At 38.7% G+C, this 21,325-nt stretch overlaps 1 protein-coding gene across 2 annotated transcripts in view; it reads right to left on the bottom strand.

The window, feature by feature from the left end:
- The window catches only part of ABHD12 (abhydrolase domain containing 12, lysophospholipase), a 72,847-nt gene that overhangs the window by 41,223 nt on the left and 10,299 nt on the right, over positions 1–21,325 (bottom strand). The window contains exon 2 of one of the 2 annotated variants that reach the window (XM_028499525.2): positions 6,107–6,295. The exons of the other annotated variant lie outside the window; for it this stretch is intronic. Within the exon in view, the coding sequence (XP_028355326.1) occupies positions 6,107–6,108 (2 nt within the window). The 5' untranslated portion in view covers positions 6,109–6,295. The remainder of the gene's footprint in view (positions 1–6,106; positions 6,296–21,325) is intronic. 2 annotated transcript variants of the gene reach the window in all.

The raw sequence follows: 21,325 nt of genomic DNA, 5'->3' as shown, positions 1-21,325 counted from the left end.
AATAACCCCAAATCATATGATCCTATAGGAGCCTCTGTTAATATACTAGCATAGTATGTTGTTATAAACTTGATTCCATATAAAGTTAGGATCTGTGGTGGAGATGGCTAGCAGATCTCCAGAAGTCTGTACTCACCCTTCCCTAGGGCAGAGCTGATGATGGGAAGTGTCTACATTTCCAGTCAGACTTCATTTCCAGCCCACCTGGGGAGCAGGCGAAGCTGAGTGAGCAGGCTCACCAGAGCAATGTGATTCTGGCAATGTGCGTGTAGCTGTCGGTCCTAATTTGGTAAAGTAGCTGGTATCAATGCTGACATGAGCTTATATTCTACATGCTTATTTTTGTTTTTCGTTTACCAATAAATTTTTTAAAGGTCACATGTTTACATATTTCAAAAAGTAAAACAATACAGTCTCACTGACAACTTGCCTCCATGCATTCGGATAACCACTTTTATTAGATACTTATTTATCCTCCCAGTGTTTCCTTATGCAAATACATGTACATGTTCTCATCCTTCTTTTTCTCATACAAAAGGGGGCACACTACACACTGTAAACTGTTTCACACCTTGATTTTTCTCTCTCAACAATATACCCGGGCAGTCTCTCCCTGTCAATTCACAGCTATGTTGCAGCCACACAATATTTCACTGGGTTGATACATCCTAGGGCATTAAACCAGTCTCCTACCACTGGATACTGAGGCTGTTTCCAGCAGTCAGTGCACCACGAATCATCTGTACAAGTGCAATTTTGTATGTGCAGGTGCACACTGGATAGTCCCAGAATGGAAACGGTTGGATCAAAGAGTAAATGCATCTGTGATTAAGAGATTACTCTCAAATTCCTGCTTCCCTCAAAGCCTCACGAGCAAAATAGTTGTCTAAGATGCATGTGTGCCAATCTGATAGGTGAGAAATGGCATCTTGGTGTAGTTTTAATCTGATTTCTCTAATTATGAATAAGTATGGTTGAGCACCGTTTCACATACTGAAGGGATATGGTATTTCTTTTTCTATTAATTATGCATGCCCTTTGCACATTTTTCATTGGGTTTTGATCTTTTTCTTTTCAATTCCCAGAACCTCTTTATCTATTAGAGCAATTGGCTCTTATCTAAGTGAGCTGCAAATATTTTTTTCTTTTTTCATTAGTGATATCATGCAGATGTTTTTTGTATTCATGTTTCTGGAATTTCCGTCCTGTCTCAATGGCTTGTTACTCAGAGTTGCTGCCATCCTGCAGAACCTGAACACGGCAGCATGGTCCAGTCTCTACTCACACTCCCTTCCACAGGGCTCCTGGCACTCCTGTATGTTGTCTGTTCAGAATCAGCTCATGTGGAACCCGAGAGAACCAGGTTGGCATTTTTACCTGGAATTTTGTTAAATGAATAATCAAACTTCGGGAGATTAGGCAGTTTATGATGCGAGCTTTCCAACTCAAGAACAAATAGGTCCTCACATTTGTTCAAGTCTACTTCTGTGCACTCCGAGAATGTCTGAAGTTTTCCTCTTACACATTTTGCGTACTTCTTTCCAAGGCATTATTCCTTATAGGCATTTTTTGTTATTGACTTTATTTGGTCTTCTCTTCCATTATATCTCACAACCAATTTTTGTTGCTCTGCCTCCAGTGGCTGTGTGACCCTAGGCAAGCTACCTATCTGTGCCTTGATTTCCTCATCTGTGAAATGGGGACTACAGTACCTTGTGAGGTAGTTGTAAACACTTAAAAGTTAATACAGGGAATTCCCTGGTGGTCCAGTGGTTAGGACTAGTGCTTTCACTGTGGTGGCCCAGGTTTAATCCCTGGTCAGGGAATTAAGATCCTGCAAACCACATGGTACAGCCAAAAATAATAATAATAAATAAAAAATAATTATTTTTTTTAATTTTTTAAAAAATTTATTTACTTATTTTTTGCCTGCGTTGGGTCTTTGTTGCTGCACATGGGCTTTTTCTAGTTGTGGCGAGTGGGGGCTACTCTTCATTGCGGTGCACAGGCTTCTCACTGTGGTGGCTTCTCTTGTTGTGGAGCTCAGGCTCTAGGCATGCGGGCTCAGTAGTTGTGGCTCACGGGCTCTAGAGTGCAGGTTCAGTAGTTGTGGCGCACAGGCTTAGTTGCTCCATGGCATGTGGGAGCTTCCCAGACCGTGTCCCCTGAATTGGCAGGTGGATTCTTAACCACTGCGCCACCAGGGAAGCCCAAAAATAATTTTTAAATAAATAAAAATAAAAGTTAAAACATGTAAAGTGCTTAAGAAAATGGTATCTGGTACAAAGCACTCAATGTTATTTTTATTAACTCTTTCTGTGACTATCTTTATTGATTCTATCCTTTTCCTTCTCTTCTTTTTGATTGTTCTGTCTCTACCACTCTCCTTCACTTTCCTTACCCCCATCTTCAGCAAACACCAACTTGCTTGATGCTATTTTTGAAAGACAGTGGGGCATCCAGGATACAAGAGTACTGCTTTAAAAGCTCAGCAAACACAGCCTTCCTGCTCTTGAGGGACTGCAGACCAAGACGTTGAGTGTCGCCTTGGCTCTTAACAAAGGCCCCCTCAGCAACACAGACACTTAAACACGGTGAATGTGTTTAATGCTACTGAACTATACACTTAAAGGTTAAAGTGGTCAATTTTGCTTTGTATATTTTACCACAATAAATTTTTTTAAAAGGCTGTCTCATTTGGGAAATTATTATAACTCCCTTTTCACTCAAGAAGCATTGTTTGCCTAGCACTAGAATTGTCAGTAAGAGACAATACAAGTCTCTAAGCAAAGTAGTAAGCACCCTACCAATTAGAAACTACTTACTCTCCAGTGCTATTTTCATAGCAAAAAAGTATCTGAGAAAGTTCTGAAACCTGTAGCAATGCAAAGCAAAAAAATAAGGACTTAACAATACAGGTAATTTAATTATCTCCCCAAAAAAAGTATAAAAACAAGGAAAACAAAATAACATGTAAAACAGGTGTCTCTTGTGAACTTCTTTTAAATTAACAGAAAAAGTAGATGGGGTAAGTGGACAGGGAAAAAAAACCATTATACCACTCACTTTATACTTCTATAATACTAATATAACCTTGTTGATTTTTTTTTTTTTTTGCCGCTCTGTGGCACGTGGGATCTTCCCAGACCGGGGCACGAACCCGTGTCCCCTGCATTGGCAGGCGGACTCTCAACCACTGTGCCACCAGGGAAGCCCCCTTGTTGAAATATTACTACAACTCCATGAAGCAGGTAAAATAGGTAACACTCCCATTTTAGAGATATGAAAACTAAGCTCACAGTTATTAATTCACTTGCTCAAGGTAAGGCCTCAGCTGAGGATGAGCTCGTGTCCTGGGTCTCTCAGTCTGGCCCCCTCTTTCCATTCTACCAAATTCTCATTGGGAATGAATTAAACATTGCTAGAAATCCAAAAAGTAACTTGACCCTCAGCTCACCTGGGTTTCTGCTTGGTGTTTCAGCTCACCTGACAATGCCCATAATTTCAGAGGCTGGTGGCAATAAAACCAAAAGAAGCTCTACACTGAGCAGGTGGTGACAACAACGTAGACAAGAATGAAAGCTGGGGGAAAACTTTTTTCAAAATGCTCATGTAAAAGCTCAGTAATACTTATTTTGTTTTCTAAACACATTTATTGAGGTATAATTGACATAAACTGCACATATTTAGTGTATAATGTGATAAGTTTTAACCTATTAAACACTTGTGAAACCATCACCACATTCAAGATAATGAACATACCTATCACCCCAGAAGTTTCCTCTTGCCCCTTTTTATTCCTCCCTCCTGCCCCTCTGTGGTCCCCATTCCTCACGCCCAAGCAACCACAGACTTTCTATCACTACAGGTTAGTTTGAATTTGCTTGTTTTACCTAAATGAAATGGATTTTTCACTCAGCACAATTATTTCGAGATTCATTTGTTCAGTTACTCCTGTCTGTATCAATAGTTCACTCCTTTAAAAAAACTTTTTTATAGAGCAGTTTTAGCTTTACAGCAGTACTGAGCAGAAGGTACATACAACAACTCCCCCCACCAACCTCACCCACTTTTTTTTTTTTTTGGCCACACCGTGTAGCATGTGGAATCTTAGTTCCCTGATAAAGGATCAAACCCATGCCCCTTGCACTGGGAGCATGGAGTCTTAACCACTGGACCACTGGACCACCAGGGAAGTCTCCTGACCCACTATTACATCCCCCACCAGTGATACATTTGTTACAACTGATGAACCTCCACTGGCACATCATCACCCAGAGTCCATAGCTTACTTTAGGATTCACTCACAGTGTACATCCTAAGAGCATGGACAAATGTATAATGATAATGTATCTACCACTGCAGTACCATGCAGAGTAGTTTCATTGCCCAATATATCCTCTATGTTCCAAGTTCATTCCTTTTGATTGCTGAGTAATATTCCCTTGTAGGGATATATAATTTGTTTTTACATTCACTTGTTGGACATTTGGGTTGTTTCCAGTACTTGCTTGTTATACATTAAACTGCTATAAACATTGTTTTTCTGTTTTATATTTTTCTGATTTGTTTGGTATGTATCATATGCTTCTTTCTGGTTACTTTGGGTTTAATTTGCTCTTTTTTTCTAGTATCTTAAAACAAGCTAAAGTCATTGACTACAGACCTTTCTTCTTTTCTACTGTAAGTATTTAGTGCTATAAACTCCCCAAGGATGCTTTAGGGGCACACATGTTTATTTTCATTCAGTTCCAACTATTGTCTAATTTCCCCTCTGATTTCTTCCTTGACTGGTGGCTTATTCAAAAGTGTGTTATTCAGTACTCAAATGTTTGGGGATTTTTCCAGACATCTTTCTATTATTGATTTCTAATTTAAATCTTTGTGGTCAGAAAACAGACTTTGCATGACATAAATTCTCTTAAATTATTGAGACTTGTTTTATGGCCTAGAATGTGGTCTATCTGGTAAATGTTCCATGTGTATTTGAGGAGAATGTGTACCTGTTATTGTTGGGGGAACTCTCAACCAAGTTAAACTGGTGAACAATGCTGGCCAAGCATACTATATCCTTACTGATTTTCTGCCTCCTGCTTCTATCAGTTATTGAAATCTCTGATTATAATTGTGGATGTGTCTATTTTCCTTGCAGTTCTATTTCTGCTTCATGTATTCTGAAGCCCTGTCAATTATGCATTTAAATGTTTAGGACTGTTATGTACCCTTGATTATTTTATCCCTTTGTCATTATGAAATGGTTTTCTTTATCTCTGGTGATATTCTTTGTTCTGAAGTCTACTTCATCTGATATTAATATAGACACCCCAGCTACCTTCTAACTAGTGTTACCATGGTAGGTATATATTTTCATTCATATAATTTTAAACTTTTTGTTTTATATTTAAAATGCCTTTCTTTGGTAGGCATCACATAGTTGGATATTGCTTTTTTTTATCCAATCTGAATAATCTCTGCCTTATAATTGGGTGTTTAGACCATCTTGCTTTTTGTTTTCTATTTGTTCCGTCTATCTTTGTTCCCCTTTTCCTCTTTTTCTGCCTTCCTTTTTTTTTTTTTTTTTTTTTTTTTTTTGGTGGTATGCGGGCCTCTCACTGTTGTGGTCTCCCATTGCGGAGCACAGGTTCCGGACGCACAGGCTCAGCGGCCATGGCTCACGGGCCTAGCCGCTCTGCAGCATGTGGGATCTTCCCAGACTGAGGCATGAACCCATGTCCCCTGCATTGGCAGGCGAACTCTCAGCCACTGTGCCACCAGGGAAGCCCTCTGCCTTCCTTTGAATTAACCAAGCATTTTTTAATGATTTCATTTTATTTCCTTTGTTGGGTTCCTTTGTTACTTTAGTGACTGCCTTAAGGTTTACAGTATCCATCTTTATCATACTGACATCCAAGTGAGATTATACCATTTCACATAAAACATAAAGATCTTATAATAGTTTACTTCCATTTCTTCTCTCCTGGCCTATATCCATTTGTTGTCATGAATTTTACTTTACAGATGTTATAAACTTCACAAAGCATTGTTACTACTTTTATGTAAGCAATTTTAATATAAAGATATTTAAATAATAAAAAATATAGCTTACATATTTTCTCACATAATCATTTCCAGTGTGCTTCATTCATTTGTGTAGATTCAGGTTTTCATCTGGTATATTTTTTCTTCTGCCTGAAGGACATCCTTTAATGTTTCTTACAGTGTGGGTCTGCTGGTGATTAATTCTTTCAGCTTTCACACGTCTGAAAACGTCTTTGTTTTTGGAAGATGTGTTCACCTGGTAAAGAATTCTAGGTGAAGTGTGGCCAAGATGGTGTAGCAGGAAAACCCTGAGCTCACCTTTTCCCACAGGCACACCAAAATTACAACTATTTACAGAACAACTGTCTATGAGAAGAACATGAAGACTACCAGAAAAGACTTTCCAGAATTAACGGTATGAAGAAGGAACCACAATGAGACAGGTAGGAGAGGCGGACCCACACCCCAAGTAGGCAACACACTGACAGAAGGATAATCACAATTGCACATGTTTCCCCCAAGGAGTGAGGGGTCTGAGCCCCACATCAGGCACTCCAGTCCAGGGGTCCTGCACCGGGAAGATCAGCCCCCAGAACATCTCGCTTTGAAGGCTAGTGGGGCTTCTATACAGGACAGCTAGAGAGCTACAGGAAACAGAGAGTGTGCTGTTAAAGGGTGCACACAAAATCTCACATGCTCCAAGTCCCAGCATAGAGACAATAATTTGAAAGTAGCCTGGGTCACACCAACTTACTAATCTTGGAGAGCATCCTGAAGAGGCAGGAGGCAACTGGGACTCCCCTTGGGGACACAGATACTGGTGGCAAACATTTTGGGGAGCTCATTCTACCACAAGAACAGTGGCACTGGCAAGCACCATTTTGGAGTCTTCTCTCTAGCCTAATAGGGTCAGGGGCTTATCTGCCCACTAGCAGGCTGGCAACAACCCCAGGACACCCCAGGACATGCAGCTAGATGTACCAGGACTCAGCCCCAACAATCAATGAGCCAACAGCCACCGTACAAGGCAGGACCTGGTCGTCAACCTGGTCCGGGTCCAAGCCCACCTCCCAGCATGCCCACAGTAGTAGACCCTGCCACAACAGAAGGGCCCATGCAGCCAACATAGAGGGCACCCCTAGAGCATATAGCTCTGGTGGCCAGAGGGGAGTAGACTGCTAAGCCACACAGGACATCTCCTACATAAGGCCACTTTTCCAAGATCAGGAGATGTAACCAACCTACCAAATACAGGGAAATAAACACAGAGAATTAGACAAAATGAAACAACAAAGGAATCTGTTTCAAATAAAGGAACAAGACAAAACTCTAGAAGAAGAACTGAGCAAGATGGAGATAAGCAAACTACCCAACAAAGAGTTCAAGGTAATATTCATAAAGATGCTTAAAGAACTTGGGGGAAGAACAGATGAACGCAGTGAGAATTTCAACAAGTTAGAAAATATAAAGAAGAATCAAACAGAGCTGACGAACATAATAACTGAAATAAAACTACACTGGAAGGAATGAACAGTGAATGAGAATGAATCAGCAAACTGGAAGACAGAGTAGTGGAACCATCCAGCCTGAACAGAAAAAAGAATTTTTAAAAATGAACATAGTTTAATAATAGACATCTAGGACCACATCAAGCATACTAACATTCACATTATAGGTGTCCCAGAAGGAGAAGAGAGAAAGAGGCAGAGAACTTATTCAAACAAATAATAGCTGAAAACTTCCCTAACTTGGAAAAGGAAACAGACATCCAAGTCCTGGAAGCACTAAGTCCCAAACAAGGTGAATCCAAAGAGATCTACACCAAGACAAATTAATTAAAGTGGCAAAATTAAAGATAAAGAATCTTAAAAGTAGCAAGAAAAAAGCAATTAGTTATGTGCAGGGGAACTCCCTAAGACTATCAGCTGACTTTTCAGCAGAAACTTCGCAGGCCAGAAGGAAGTGGCATGATATAGTCAAAGTAATGAAAGGAAAAAAATCTATATAGTAAGTCCCCTACATACAAACGAGTTCCATTGGAGGAGTCCACTCGTTAAGTCCAATTTGTTCGTAAGTCCAACAAAGTTAGCCTAGGTACCCAAACACAATTGGCTATATAGTACTGTACTGTAATAGGTTTATAATAATTTTCACACAAGTAATACATAAAAAACAAACACAAAAAATTAAGAAAACTCTTTTAATCTTACACTACGGTACCTGGAAAAGTCCAGCTACATCATCACTGCTTTTACACTTGCTTCCAGATATCCTGGGCTTGAAATAAAGACACTGTACTACTGCACTCTATACACTACTGTAAAGTACACAAAAGGACAACCACTTGTAGAGGATGCACGCACATGACAATGTATGCCAGACACATGAACTAACTTACATGACTGGACATGTGAGCACGTTTCCATTTTTGAAAGTTTGCAACTTGAAGGTTCATATATAGGGGACTTACTGTAACCAAAAATACTCTACCCAACAGGGCTATGATTCATATTTGAAGAAGAAATAAAAAGTTCTACATATAAGCAATAACTAAAAGAATTCAGCACCACTGCATTGGCATTATGAGAAATGTTAAAGGGACTTCTCTAAGCAGGATTTTTTTTAAAAAAAGGAAAAAAACCACATAACTAGAAATACGAAAATTATGAAAGGAAAAGATCTCATTGGTAAAGGCAAATATACAGTAAATGTAGTGCATCAACCACTTATAAAGCTAGTAGGAAGGGTAAAAGACAAAAGTGGTAAAATCATCTGTATCCACGATAAGTAGTTAAGGGATACACAAAACAAAAAGATGTAAAACATGATGTCAAAAAAATTAAACATGGCGGGAGAATAAAAATGTAGGGTTGTTAGACTGAATTTCAACTTAAAAGACCATTAACTTAAAATAATAACACAAGTTACTACTAACATATATTACATATGTGTGTCTGTAATTGTTATATATGAACATCATGGTAACCACAAACCAAAATCTTACAACTCTCTCTCTCACACACACACACACACAAAGAGAAAGCAACCCAAATATAACACTAAAGATATCATCAAATCACAAAAGAGCAAAAGAAGAAGAAACAAATGAGAACTATAAAAACAATCAGAAAACATTTAACAAAATGGAAATAAGTAGGGACTTCCCTGGTGGCACAGTGGTTAAGAATCCGCCTGCCAATGCAGGGGACGTGGGTTCGAGCCTGGTCCGGGATGATCCCACATGCCGTGGAGCAACTAAGCCCGTGCGCCACAACTACAGAGCCTGCATGCCATGACTACTGCAACCTGCGTGCCTAGAGCCCGTGCTCCACAACAAGAGGCCACCACAGTGAGAAGCCCGCACAACGCAACAAAGAGTAGCCCCTGCTTGCCACCACTAGAGAAAGCCTGTGCGCAGCAATGAGGACCCAACGCAACCAATAATAAATAAATAAATTTATTTTAACAAATGGTGATGGGCTTCCCTGGTGGTGCAGTGGTTGAGAATCCGCCTGCCGATGCAGGGGACACGGGTTCGTACCCCGGTCCGGGAAGATCCCACATGCCGCGGAGCTGCTGGGCCCGTGAGCCATGGCCGCTGAGCCTGCACGTCCCGAGCCTGCGCTCCGCAACGGGAGAGGCCACAACAGTGAGAGGCCCGTGTACAGCAAAAAAAAAAAAAAAAAAAAAAAATGGTGATAAGTACATACCTATCAATAATTACTTTAAAAGTAAATGGACTAAATGCTCCAATCAAAAGGCACAGAACGGCTGAACAGACCAAAAAAAAAAAAAAATTGACCGATCTACATGCTGACTACAAGAGACTCGTTTCAGATCTAAAAACAGAGACTGAAAGTGAGGTAATGGAAAACGGTATTCCATGCAAATGGAAACAAAAAGAGAGAAGGGGCAGCAATACGTATATCAGACAAAATAGATTTTTGAACAGACTGTAACAAGAGACAAAGAAGGACATTAAATAATGATCAAGGGATCAATCCAATAGGAAGATATAACAAATGTAAACATATATGCACCCAACATAGGAGTAACTAAATACATAAAGCAAATATTAACAAATATGAAGGGAAAAACTGACAGTAACACAATAATAGTAGGGGACTTTAACACCCCACTTACATCAATGGACAGATCATCCAAAGAGAAAATCAATAAGGAAGCACTGGCCTTAAGTGACACATTAGACCAGATGAACTTAACAGATATATCAAGTCTCAATAAAGTTAAGATGGAAAGCATAGCAAGCATCCTTTCCAACCACAGTGGTATGAGAGTAGAAATCTACTACATGGAAAAAACTGCAAAAAACACAAACACACATGTGCAGGCTAAACAATATGCTTCTCAACAAACAATGGGTCACTGAAGAAATCAAAGAGGAAATTTAAAAATACCTGAAGACAAATGAAAATGGAAATACAATGATCCAAAACCTATGGCACACAGCAAGAGCAATTCTAAGAAAGAAGTTTATAGTAATACAAGCCTACCTCAGGAAACAAGAAAAATCTAAATAAACTATCTAACTTTACATCTAAAGGAACTAGAAATAGAAGAACAAACAAAACTCAAAGTTAGCAGAAGGAAAGAAAAATAAAGATGTGAGCAGAAATAAATGGAGACTTAAAACAACAGCAGAAAAGATCAATGAAACTAAGAGCTGGTTCTTTGAAAAGATAAACAAAATTGACAAACCTTTAGCCAGACTCATCAATAAAAAAAAGAGTGGGACCAAATCAATAAAATCAGAAATGAAAGAGACGTTATAAATGACACCACAGAAATACAAAGGATCATAAAAGATTACTACAATTAAACACCAATAAAATGGACAACCCAGAATAAATGGATAAATTCCTAAAAACACACAATCTCCTAAAACTGAATGAGAAAAAAACAGAAGATATGAACAGAATGATTACCAGTCATGAAACTGAATCAGCAAAATAAACAAAAACAAAAAAAAACAAGCTCCCAACAAACAAAAGTCCAGGATCAGATGGATTTATAGATGAATTCTACCAAACATTTAAAGAAGAATTGATATCTATCTTTCTCTACCGCAAAAAAGGAAGAGTTAAGAGTGCTTCCAAACTCATTCGACAAGGCCAGCATCACCTTGGTACCAAAACCAGATGAGGATACCACAAAATAAGGAAAACAGAGGCCAATATCCCTGATGAACACTGATGTAAAAATCTTCAATAAAATATTAGCAAAATGAATTCAACAATACATCAAAAAGATCATACACCATAATCAAGTGGGATTTATCCCATGGATGCAGGGTGTTTCAATATCCAGAAATCAATGTGATACACCACATAACAAATTGAAAAATAAAAATCATATGATCATCTTAATAGATGCAGAAAAAGCTTTTGACAAAATCCAATACCCATTTATGATAAAAACTTTCACCCAAGTTGGTATAGGGGGAACATACCTCAACATAACAAAGGCCATCTATGGTAAACCTATGCCAACATCACACAAAAAGGTGACAAGTGGAAAGCATTTCCCCTAAGATCAGGAACAAGACAAGGATGCCCACTCACCATTTTTATTCAAGATAGTATTGGAAGTCCTAGACACAGCAATCAGACAAGAAAAATGAAAAGAATCCAAGTTGGAAAGGAAGAAGTAAAACTGTCACTGTTTGCATATGACATGACATTATATATTAAAAAATCCTAAAGACACCACCAAGAAACTATCAGAACTCACCAATGAATTCAGTAAAGCTGCAGGATGCAAAATAAACATACAAAATCTGTTGCATTTCTATACACTAATAATGAACTATCAGACAGAGAAATTAAGAAAACAATTCTATTTACAATCGCGTCAAAAAGAATAAAAGGGGACACGGGTTCGTACCCCGGTCCGGGAAGATCCCACATGCCGCGGAGCTGCTGGGCCCGTGAGCCATGGCCGCTGAGCCTGCACGTCCCGAGCCTGCGCTCCGCAACGGGAGAGGCCACAACAGTGAGAGGCCCGTGTACAGCAAAAAAAAAAAAAAAAAAAAAAAAAAATGGTGATAAGTACATACCTATCAATAATTACTTTAAAAGTAAATGGACTAAATGCTCCAATCAAAAGGCACAGAACGGCTGAACAGACCAAAAAAAAAAAAAAATTGACCGATCTACATGCTGACTACAAGAGACTCGTTTCAGATCTAAAAACAGAGACTGAAAGTGAGGTAATGGAAAACGGTATTCCATGCAAATGGAAACAAAAAGAGAGAAGGGGCAGCAATACGTATATCAGACAAAATAGATTTTTGAACAGACTGTAACAAGAGACAAAGAAGGACATTAAATAATGATCAAGGGATCAATCCAATAGGAAGATATAACAAATGTAAACATATATGCACCCAACATAGGAGTAACTAAATACATAAAGCAAATATTAACAAATATGAAGGGAAAAACTGACAGTAACACAATAATAGTAGGGGACTTTAACACCCCACTTACATCAATGGACAGATCATCCAAAGAGAAAATCAATAAGGAAGCACTGGCCTTAAGTGACACATTAGACCAGATGAACTTAACAGATATATCAAGTCTCAATAAAGTTAAGATGGAAAGCATAGCAAGCATCCTTTCCAACCACAGTGGTATGAGAGTAGAAATCTACTACATGGAAAAAACTGCAAAAAACACAAACACACATGTGCAGGCTAAACAATATGCTTCTCAACAAACAATGGGTCACTGAAGAAATCAAAGAGGAAATTTAAAAATACCTGAAGACAAATGAAAATGGAAATACAATGATCCAAAACCTATGGCACACAGCAAGAGCAATTCTAAGAAAGAAGTTTATAGTAATACAAGCCTACCTCAGGAAACAAGAAAAATCTAAATAAACTATCTAACTTTACATCTAAAGGAACTAGAAATAGAAGAACAAACAAAACTCAAAGTTAGCAGAAGGAAAGAAAAATAAAGATGTGAGCAGAAATAAATGGAGACTTAAAACAACAGCAGAAAAGATCAATGAAACTAAGAGCTGGTTCTTTGAAAAGATAAACAAAATTGACAAACCTTTAGCCAGACTCATCAATAAAAAAAAGAGTGGGACCAAATCAATAAAATCAGAAATGAAAGAGACGTTATAAATGACACCACAGAAATACAAAGGATCATAAAAGATTACTACAATTAAACACCAATAAAATGGACAACCCAGAATAAATGGATAAATTCCTAAAAACACACAATCTCCTAAAACTGAATGAGAAAAAAACAGAAGATATGAACAGAATGATTACCAGTCATGAAACTGAATCAGCAAAATAAACAAAAACAAAAAAAAACAAGCTCCCAACAAACAAAAGTCCAGGATCAGATGGATTTATAGATGAATTCTACCAAACATTTAAAGAAGAATTGATATCTATCTTTCTCTACCGCAAAAAAGGAAGAGTTAAGAGTGCTTCCAAACTCATTCGACAAGGCCAGCATCACCTTGGTACCAAAACCAGATGAGGATACCACAAAATAAGGAAAACAGAGGCCAATATCCCTGATGAACACTGATGTAAAAATCTTCAATAAAATATTAGCAAAATGAATTCAACAATACATCAAAAAGATCATACACCATAATCAAGTGGGATTTATCCCATGGATGCAGGGTGTTTCAATATCCAGAAATCAATGTGATACACCACATAACAAATTGAAAAATAAAAATCATATGATCATCTTAATAGATGCAGAAAAAGCTTTTGACAAAATCCAATACCCATTTATGATAAAAACTTTCACCCAAGTTGGTATAGGGGGAACATACCTCAACATAACAAAGGCCATCTATGGTAAACCTATGCCAACATCACACAAAAAGGTGACAAGTGGAAAGCATTTCCCCTAAGATCAGGAACAAGACAAGGATGCCCACTCACCATTTTTATTCAAGATAGTATTGGAAGTCCTAGACACAGCAATCAGACAAGAAAAATGAAAAGAATCCAAGTTGGAAAGGAAGAAGTAAAACTGTCACTGTTTGCATATGACATGACATTATATATTAAAAAATCCTAAAGACACCACCAAGAAACTATCAGAACTCACCAATGAATTCAGTAAAGCTGCAGGATGCAAAATAATACAAATCTGTTGCATTTCTGTACACTAACAATGAACTATCAGAAAGAGAAATTAAGAAAACAACCCCATTTACAATTGCATCAAAAAGAATAAAATATCCGAGAATAAATCTAACCAAGGAGGGAAAAGATCTGTACCCAGAAAACTATAATACACTGATGAAAGAAACTAAAAAGAAACAAATGGAAAGATATACCATGTTCATGGATTGGAAGAATCCCGAGACAATCCACAGATTCAATGCAATCCCTATCAAAATTCCAAAGGAATTTTTCACAGAACTAGAACAAATAATGCCAAAATTTGTATGGAAACACAAAAGACTCCCAAATAGCCAAAATAATTTTAAAAAAGAACAAAGCTGGAGGTATCATGCTCCATTATTTCCAACTATACTACAAAGCTATAGTAATCAAAACAGTATGACAACACTGTAAATCAACTATACTTCAATTAAAAAAAAAACAACACTGGGACTTCCCTGGTGGTCCAGTGGGTAAGACTCCACACTCCCAATGCAAGGAGCCTGGGTTCAATCCCTAGTCGGGGAAAAAGATCCCACATGCATGCCACAACTAAGAAGCCCGCATTACACAACTAAAGATCCCGCATGCTGCAAGTAAACATGATACAAGAAAGATCTTGCGTGCCACAACTAAGACCCAGTGCAGCCTAAATAAATAAATAAACAAAAACAAAAAAACAGTATGATACTGGCACAAAAACAGACACATGGATCAACAGAACAGAACGGCGAGCCCAGAAATAAACCCACACTTATATGGTCAATTAATCTATGACAAAAGAGGCAAGAATATATGGTGGGAAAAAGAAAGCCTCTTCAATAAATGGTGTTGGGAAAACTGGAGAGCTACATGCAAAGGAAGCAAACCGGACTACTTTCTCACACTATATACAAAAATAAATTCAAAATGGATTAATGACTTAAATGTAAGACCTGAAACCATAAACTCCTAGAAGAAAACACAGGCAGTATGCTCTCTGACATCAGATAGATATAGATATATAGATATATAAATATCTCTTCAGGCAAGGGAAACAAAAGGAAAAATAAACGAGTAGGACTACATCCAACTAAAAAGCTTTTGCACAGTGAAGGAAACTATCAACAAAACAATAAGGCACCCTACTGAATGAGAGAAGATATTTGCAAACAGTGTATTTGATAAGGGGTTAATAGCCAATACGTATAAGAACTCATACAACTAAACATCAAAAAACAAACAGCCCAATTAAAAAATGGGTCAGAGGACCCAAACAGACATTTTTCCAAAGAAGATACACAGATGGCCAACAGACACATGAAAAAATGCTTAGCATCACTAATCATCAAGTAAATGCAAATGAAAACCATGAGATATCACCTCACACCTGTCAGAATGACTATCATCAAAAAAGACAACAAATAACAGATGAATGGATAATGATGTGATACACACACACACACACACACACACACACACACACACACACACACTAGACTATGATTCAGCCATTAAAAAAAATGAAATCTGGGAACTTCCCTGGTAGCACAGTGGTTAAGAATCTGCCCACCAATGCAGGGGATATGGGTTTGAGCCTTGGTCCAGGAAGATCCCACATGCTGCGGAGCAACTAAGCCTGAGCACCACAACTACTGAAGCCCACATGCCTAGAGCCCATGCTCCGCAACTAAGAGTAGCCCCTGCTTGCTGCAACTAGAGAAAGCCTGCGTGCAGCAACAAAGACCCAACACAGCCAAAAATAAATAAATTCATTTTTTAAAAAAATGAAATCTGTCATTTGTGACAACATGGAGGGACCTGAAGGTATTATGCTGAGATAGGTCAGACAGAGAAAGACAAATACCACATGATTTGTCTTGTATGTGGAATCTAAAGAACAGAACAAACATAACAAAACAGAAACAGACTGATAGAGAACAAATTGGTGACTACCAGAGGGGAGCGTGTAGGGGGATAAGTGAAATAGGTTAGGGAGATTAAGAAGTACAAACTTCCAGTAAAATAAGTAAGTCACAGGGATGAAATGTACAGCACAGGGAATATAATCAATAATACTATAACTCTGTAGGGTGACAGATGGTAGCGACTTATCATGGTGATCATTTTGTAATGTACAAAAATACTGCATCACTATGTTGTACACCTGAAACTAATAAAGTAAGTCAATTATACTTCATTTATAAGGAAAGAAGGCAGGGAGGAAGGAGAAAAGAGAAAAGAAAAAAGAAAGAGAGAATAAATTCTAGGTGGACAGAGGTTTTTTGGTTTTCTTTTTTTGTTTTTTCAGTGTTTTAAATATGCTGCTCCATGGCCTTCTTACTTTTTTTTTCTCACAAGAAATCTGCTGTCACCCGCATATTTGCTCTTCTGTACATGTCTTTTTTCCTCTGGCTGCTTTTAAGATTTTTCTCTTCATCACTGGTTTTGAGTAATTTGATTATGATGTGCCTTGGTATAGTTTTCTTCCTGTTTTTTGTGCGGGTGATTCACTGAGTTGAGTTTACAGTTTCCATCAAGCTTGGAAAGTTTCTGGCCATTATTCTTTCACCTATTTTTTCTTTCTCTCCTGCTTCTGTGGGAACTCTAATTACCCGTATATTAAGCTGCCTGAAGTTGTTCCACAGTTCAGTGCTACTTTTGAAAATTTTTTTATTCTTTTTTATATGTTTCATGTTGGATAACTGAATCTTTCCTTCTGCAACATCTAATCTGCCATTAATGCCCCTCAGTGTATCTTTCACTTAACACGCTTGTAGTTTGTCATCTTTAGAAACTTGATTTGGGTAATTTTCATATCTTCTATGACTCTACTTAACTTTTTGAACACATGGACTATAGTTGTAATAACTGTTTTAATGTCCTTTGCTGACTGTAACATCTGTGTCAGTTCTGGATTGGTTTTGATTGCTTATTCTCATTACAGGTTACATTTTCCTGTCTCCTTGCACTGTGCTCCCCAACTGTAATTCATACATTTAGATACTAACCCCAAGTGCTAAGAATGTGACTGCATTTGGAGATAGAGTCTTCAAGAGGTTAAATTAAATTAAAATTCGGTCATTAGTGGGGACTTCCCTGGTGGTCAAGTGGGTAAGACACCGCGTTCCCAATGCAGGGGGCCTGGGTTCGATCCCTGGTCAGGAAACTAGATCCTGCATGCATACCACAACTAAGAGTTAACATGCCGCAACTAAGAGTCTGCATGCTGCAACTAAGACCCAGTGCAGCCTAAATAAATAAATGTTAAAAAGAAAAATTGGTCATTATGGTAGGCTCTAATCCAATAAGACTGGTGTCCTTATAAGAAGAAACTTGGACAGACATGCAGAGGAAAGACCATGTAAGACACAGGGAGAACATGGCCATCTACAAGCCAAGGAGAGAGGTCCCAGAAGAAACCAATGCTGCCAACACACTGATCTCAGACTTCTAGAGTCCAGAATTGTGAAAAAATAAATTTCTCTCGTTTCAGCCACCCAGTATGTAGTACTTTGTTATGGCTGCCCAAGCAAACTGACACATCTGGTAATATTTGATTAGATACGAGACACTGTGAATTTTACTTTGTTGGGTGCTGGATGTTTTTATATTCCTATAAATATTGAATCTTGTTTCAGGATGCAGTGAATTGGAAACAGTTTGATTCTTCTGGGTTTTGTTTTTATGATTTGTTAGGTGGGTCCAGAGCAATACTCTGTCTATGGCTAATTATTTCCCATTACTGAAGCATGACATTCCTGAGTGTTCTACCCAATGTTCAGTGAATTATGGTCTTGTTAGAGGGAACTGGAACTGTTTCATCTAAACCTTTCGGGAAGTTCTCTCCCCAGCCTCAGATAGTTTCCTCACACACGTGTGCTGAGCAGCACTGTGTTGAATACTCAAGGTGTAGAGATCTCCAGATTCTCCTCTGCAGATCTCCAGAGTTCTTTCTGTACCGATGTCTCTCCCTGGTCCTCTGTCCTATAAACTGTAGGCATGTTGGTGTCCCCAGACTCTCAGCACCTTATCCACAGCTCAGGAAGTCCACCAGGCTCCACATCAATTTCCTTGTCCCTGTGATACAGTGGGGAAACCCTCACACGGCAGTAAGCTGGAGTTGTTGTAGGGCTCACTTTGTTTGCCACCTCTCAGAGACTACTGTCTCTCGTTGCCAGCAGTCAGTGTTTTGAAACCTTGTTTCATGCATTTTGTCTGGATTTTGTTGTTGTTTTAGTTATTTCAGGGTAAATTCAGTCCCTGTTACTCTATCTTCAGTGGCCAGAAGTGGAAGAACTGTATTCCTATTAAAAAGTATCTATATTTAGTTTTCACCAATTCCTCTATTACTGTAACCATCAAAATTATTAAGGAAGAGTTTTTGGCTTTATTCCATTATATTAATAGATATATTCCAAAATACATCTTATGTTATATATTCCATCATATATATATGTGTACATACATATATATATATTCTATTCTATTATCTCATTATATTTGCTCAGAAGGAACAAAAGAGTAAATCCAAAATTCACTCTCCAAGACTAATAAGTGGACTTCTACCTAGTTTATAGGTGGAAACCTTAAGAACAATCTTCAAACTCTTATTCAAACACAGTATTGGGAGTAATTTCACTGAACAGAATTAAAAGCTTTAAGGCCTTAATAAAATACACAAGTACAATCCCATAAATGTCTTTGTTCCCAGAAAAGAAAACAAAAAGTCATGAGGATGCTGGCAGAGTTTAACAGCTGGATGACCTACTGTGAAAAGGTCTTGTTCTCCTGACAGTGACAAGGATGTTTTATCACTATAGTATAGCTTGTTTTCAAGTGCTTTATACACAATTGTTTTACCTCCTGTTAAAAAACAAAATTCATCTGAGCAAACCTTAAAGATCTTATTGGCTTTATTCAACAATTCACGAATTGGGCAGCATCTCATGTAGCAAACAGAAAGGAACTCCAAGGAGCTGTACAAAATGAAAGACTTTCACAAGGAGAAGAGAGCAGGAACAAGGAAGTTTTATGAGACAAAAGAAGCGGGTTATTTATTCCACGGTCACTTTCCTTTAGGAGACAACAGGGGTCTATCAGGCAGATGACCACATTAGTGCTGACCAGGCGATTCCTGATTGACTGGTTTAAGAACCCATTTCTAGGAGAGGAGAGTCTGTAATGAAGTTAAGTCTCCGTTTGGTGACGTGGGTTTATTTAGCATAAGCAACTCCATTTTGGGTCTGTTATCTTCCTCTTAAAGCTATCTTGCTTTATTTATTTATTTATTTAATTTGTTTTGGGCTGCACTGGATCTTCATTGCTGCACATGGCCTTTCTCTAGTTGGGGCAAGCGGGGGCTACTCTTCGTTGCAGTGCGCAGGCTTCTCGTTGCGGTGGCTTCTCTTGTTGTGGAGCATGGGCTCTAGGCGCACAGGCTCAGTAATTGTGGCATGTGCGCTCAGTAGTTGTGGCTTGTGAGCTCTAGAGCGCAGGCTCCGTAGTTGTGGCTCACGGGCTTAGTTGCTCCACGCCACGTGGGATCTTCCTAGACCAGGGCTCAAACCCATGTCTCTTGCATTGGCAGGCGGATTGCTAACCACTGCGCCACCAGGGAAGCCCTGTTTTTCTTTATATCACTTTACCACCTCTTGAAATTTACTGTGTATTTACGTGTACCTTTTTTGCTTTCTTTCTCCTTCACGAGGAGAATGTGAGCTCCACAAGGGTTGGGACCTGTCTGACTCTGTGTAACGTTTTATCCACAGCCTCCAGCACACAATACATCTTCAACAAGTATTTGTTAGATGAATAAAAGAATAAACATGCAAGCAATCTTCTCAATATATGTCACACTGTTAACAGTAATTATCCCCTGGATAATTCCACTTTCTCAATTATATTCTCTGTTTTAAAGTTGTATTAAGAAATCTTTTTTTTACTTTGTAATCAGGAAAAAAACAAAATGAGAAAGGAACAGAGGGAAAGAGACAGTATCTCTCAAGGGCTGCCTTTCACCGTGGCAGTTGCCATCCCTTGTGGTGGCCTCATACCTGGAGATCCCTGCCTTGGTCCCTGCAGAATCTCCCTTGTGCTTTCTCTTGAGGCCCTGGGGCTGTACTGGCAGGCTCCCAGCTGGCCTCCACTGGTGTAACAGTCCCTTCCTTCTGGAACCCAAAGCCAAGTATCCGATGTCCTAGAATGGCAGTCTTATTTTCCTTCCCGTAGGTTCTGCCATGACATGCCTTGTCAAGGTGTGCTGTGTCCCTAAACTGTGAACATTTCTTTTCTTTTATCTACAGAAAGCTGGTACACCAGAGATGCACTGACAGGATGAGTTATATCCTGTCATTGAAGTGGAAGCCTAACAGATGAGATACTGTGAAGATAAATCAGCACAAAAAATGTCAGAGCAACAAAGGATGAATGTGAGATCAGACTAATCATCTCCAGCCATCCTTGCATTTTGTCTCTTCCATAGACATCATACAAATGTTTGAAGAAACTAACACACCATTGTAAAGCAATTATACTCCAATAAAAACATTTTAAAAAATGTTTGAGCATAAGAGCAGACGGCTGCCACACAAAAAAACTGATAGACAGTTTTTGAGGATAGATACTGCCATCTTTCATCTTTCCCAGTGCCTAGCTTGATATCAAACAAACAATAGAAGCAAGTTAACTGTTTGTTGAATACAATAACCTATGAGCACCCAACACTGACACGGCCACTTTCAGGTAGGAACCACATGATGTTCCAGGCCTAGGAATGGCACAAGTCAAACATGAAACGGTAAAGAGTCTGTGTTGTACACATTATTAGGAGAAAGAAACAGTTGAAAGTTAAAAGGCATATATCTCTTTTAGGACCCTGAACTACGGCATCCAAATGACCTGTTTCAACACTAAACATTCTTCCCTTCCCATTACGAATAGTTCAGTCAATATATCTAAACCTTGGGACTTCCCTGGTGACACAGTGGTAAAGAATCCGCCTGCCAATGCAGAGGACACGGGTTCAAGCCCTGGTCCTGGAAGATCCCACATGCCGCGGAGCAACTAAGCCCGTGCGCCACAACTACTGAGCCTGTGCTCTAGAGCCCGCAAGCCACAACTACTGAGCTC

This window comes from Physeter macrocephalus, chromosome 14 (assembly GCF_002837175.3).
Source record: "Physeter macrocephalus isolate SW-GA chromosome 14, ASM283717v5, whole genome shotgun sequence".
In the NCBI taxonomy this organism is placed as follows: Eukaryota; Metazoa; Chordata; class Mammalia; order Artiodactyla; family Physeteridae; genus Physeter; species Physeter macrocephalus.
Note: the sequence above shows the minus strand (reverse complement) of the source record. Positions and strands in the feature narration are given on the sequence as shown.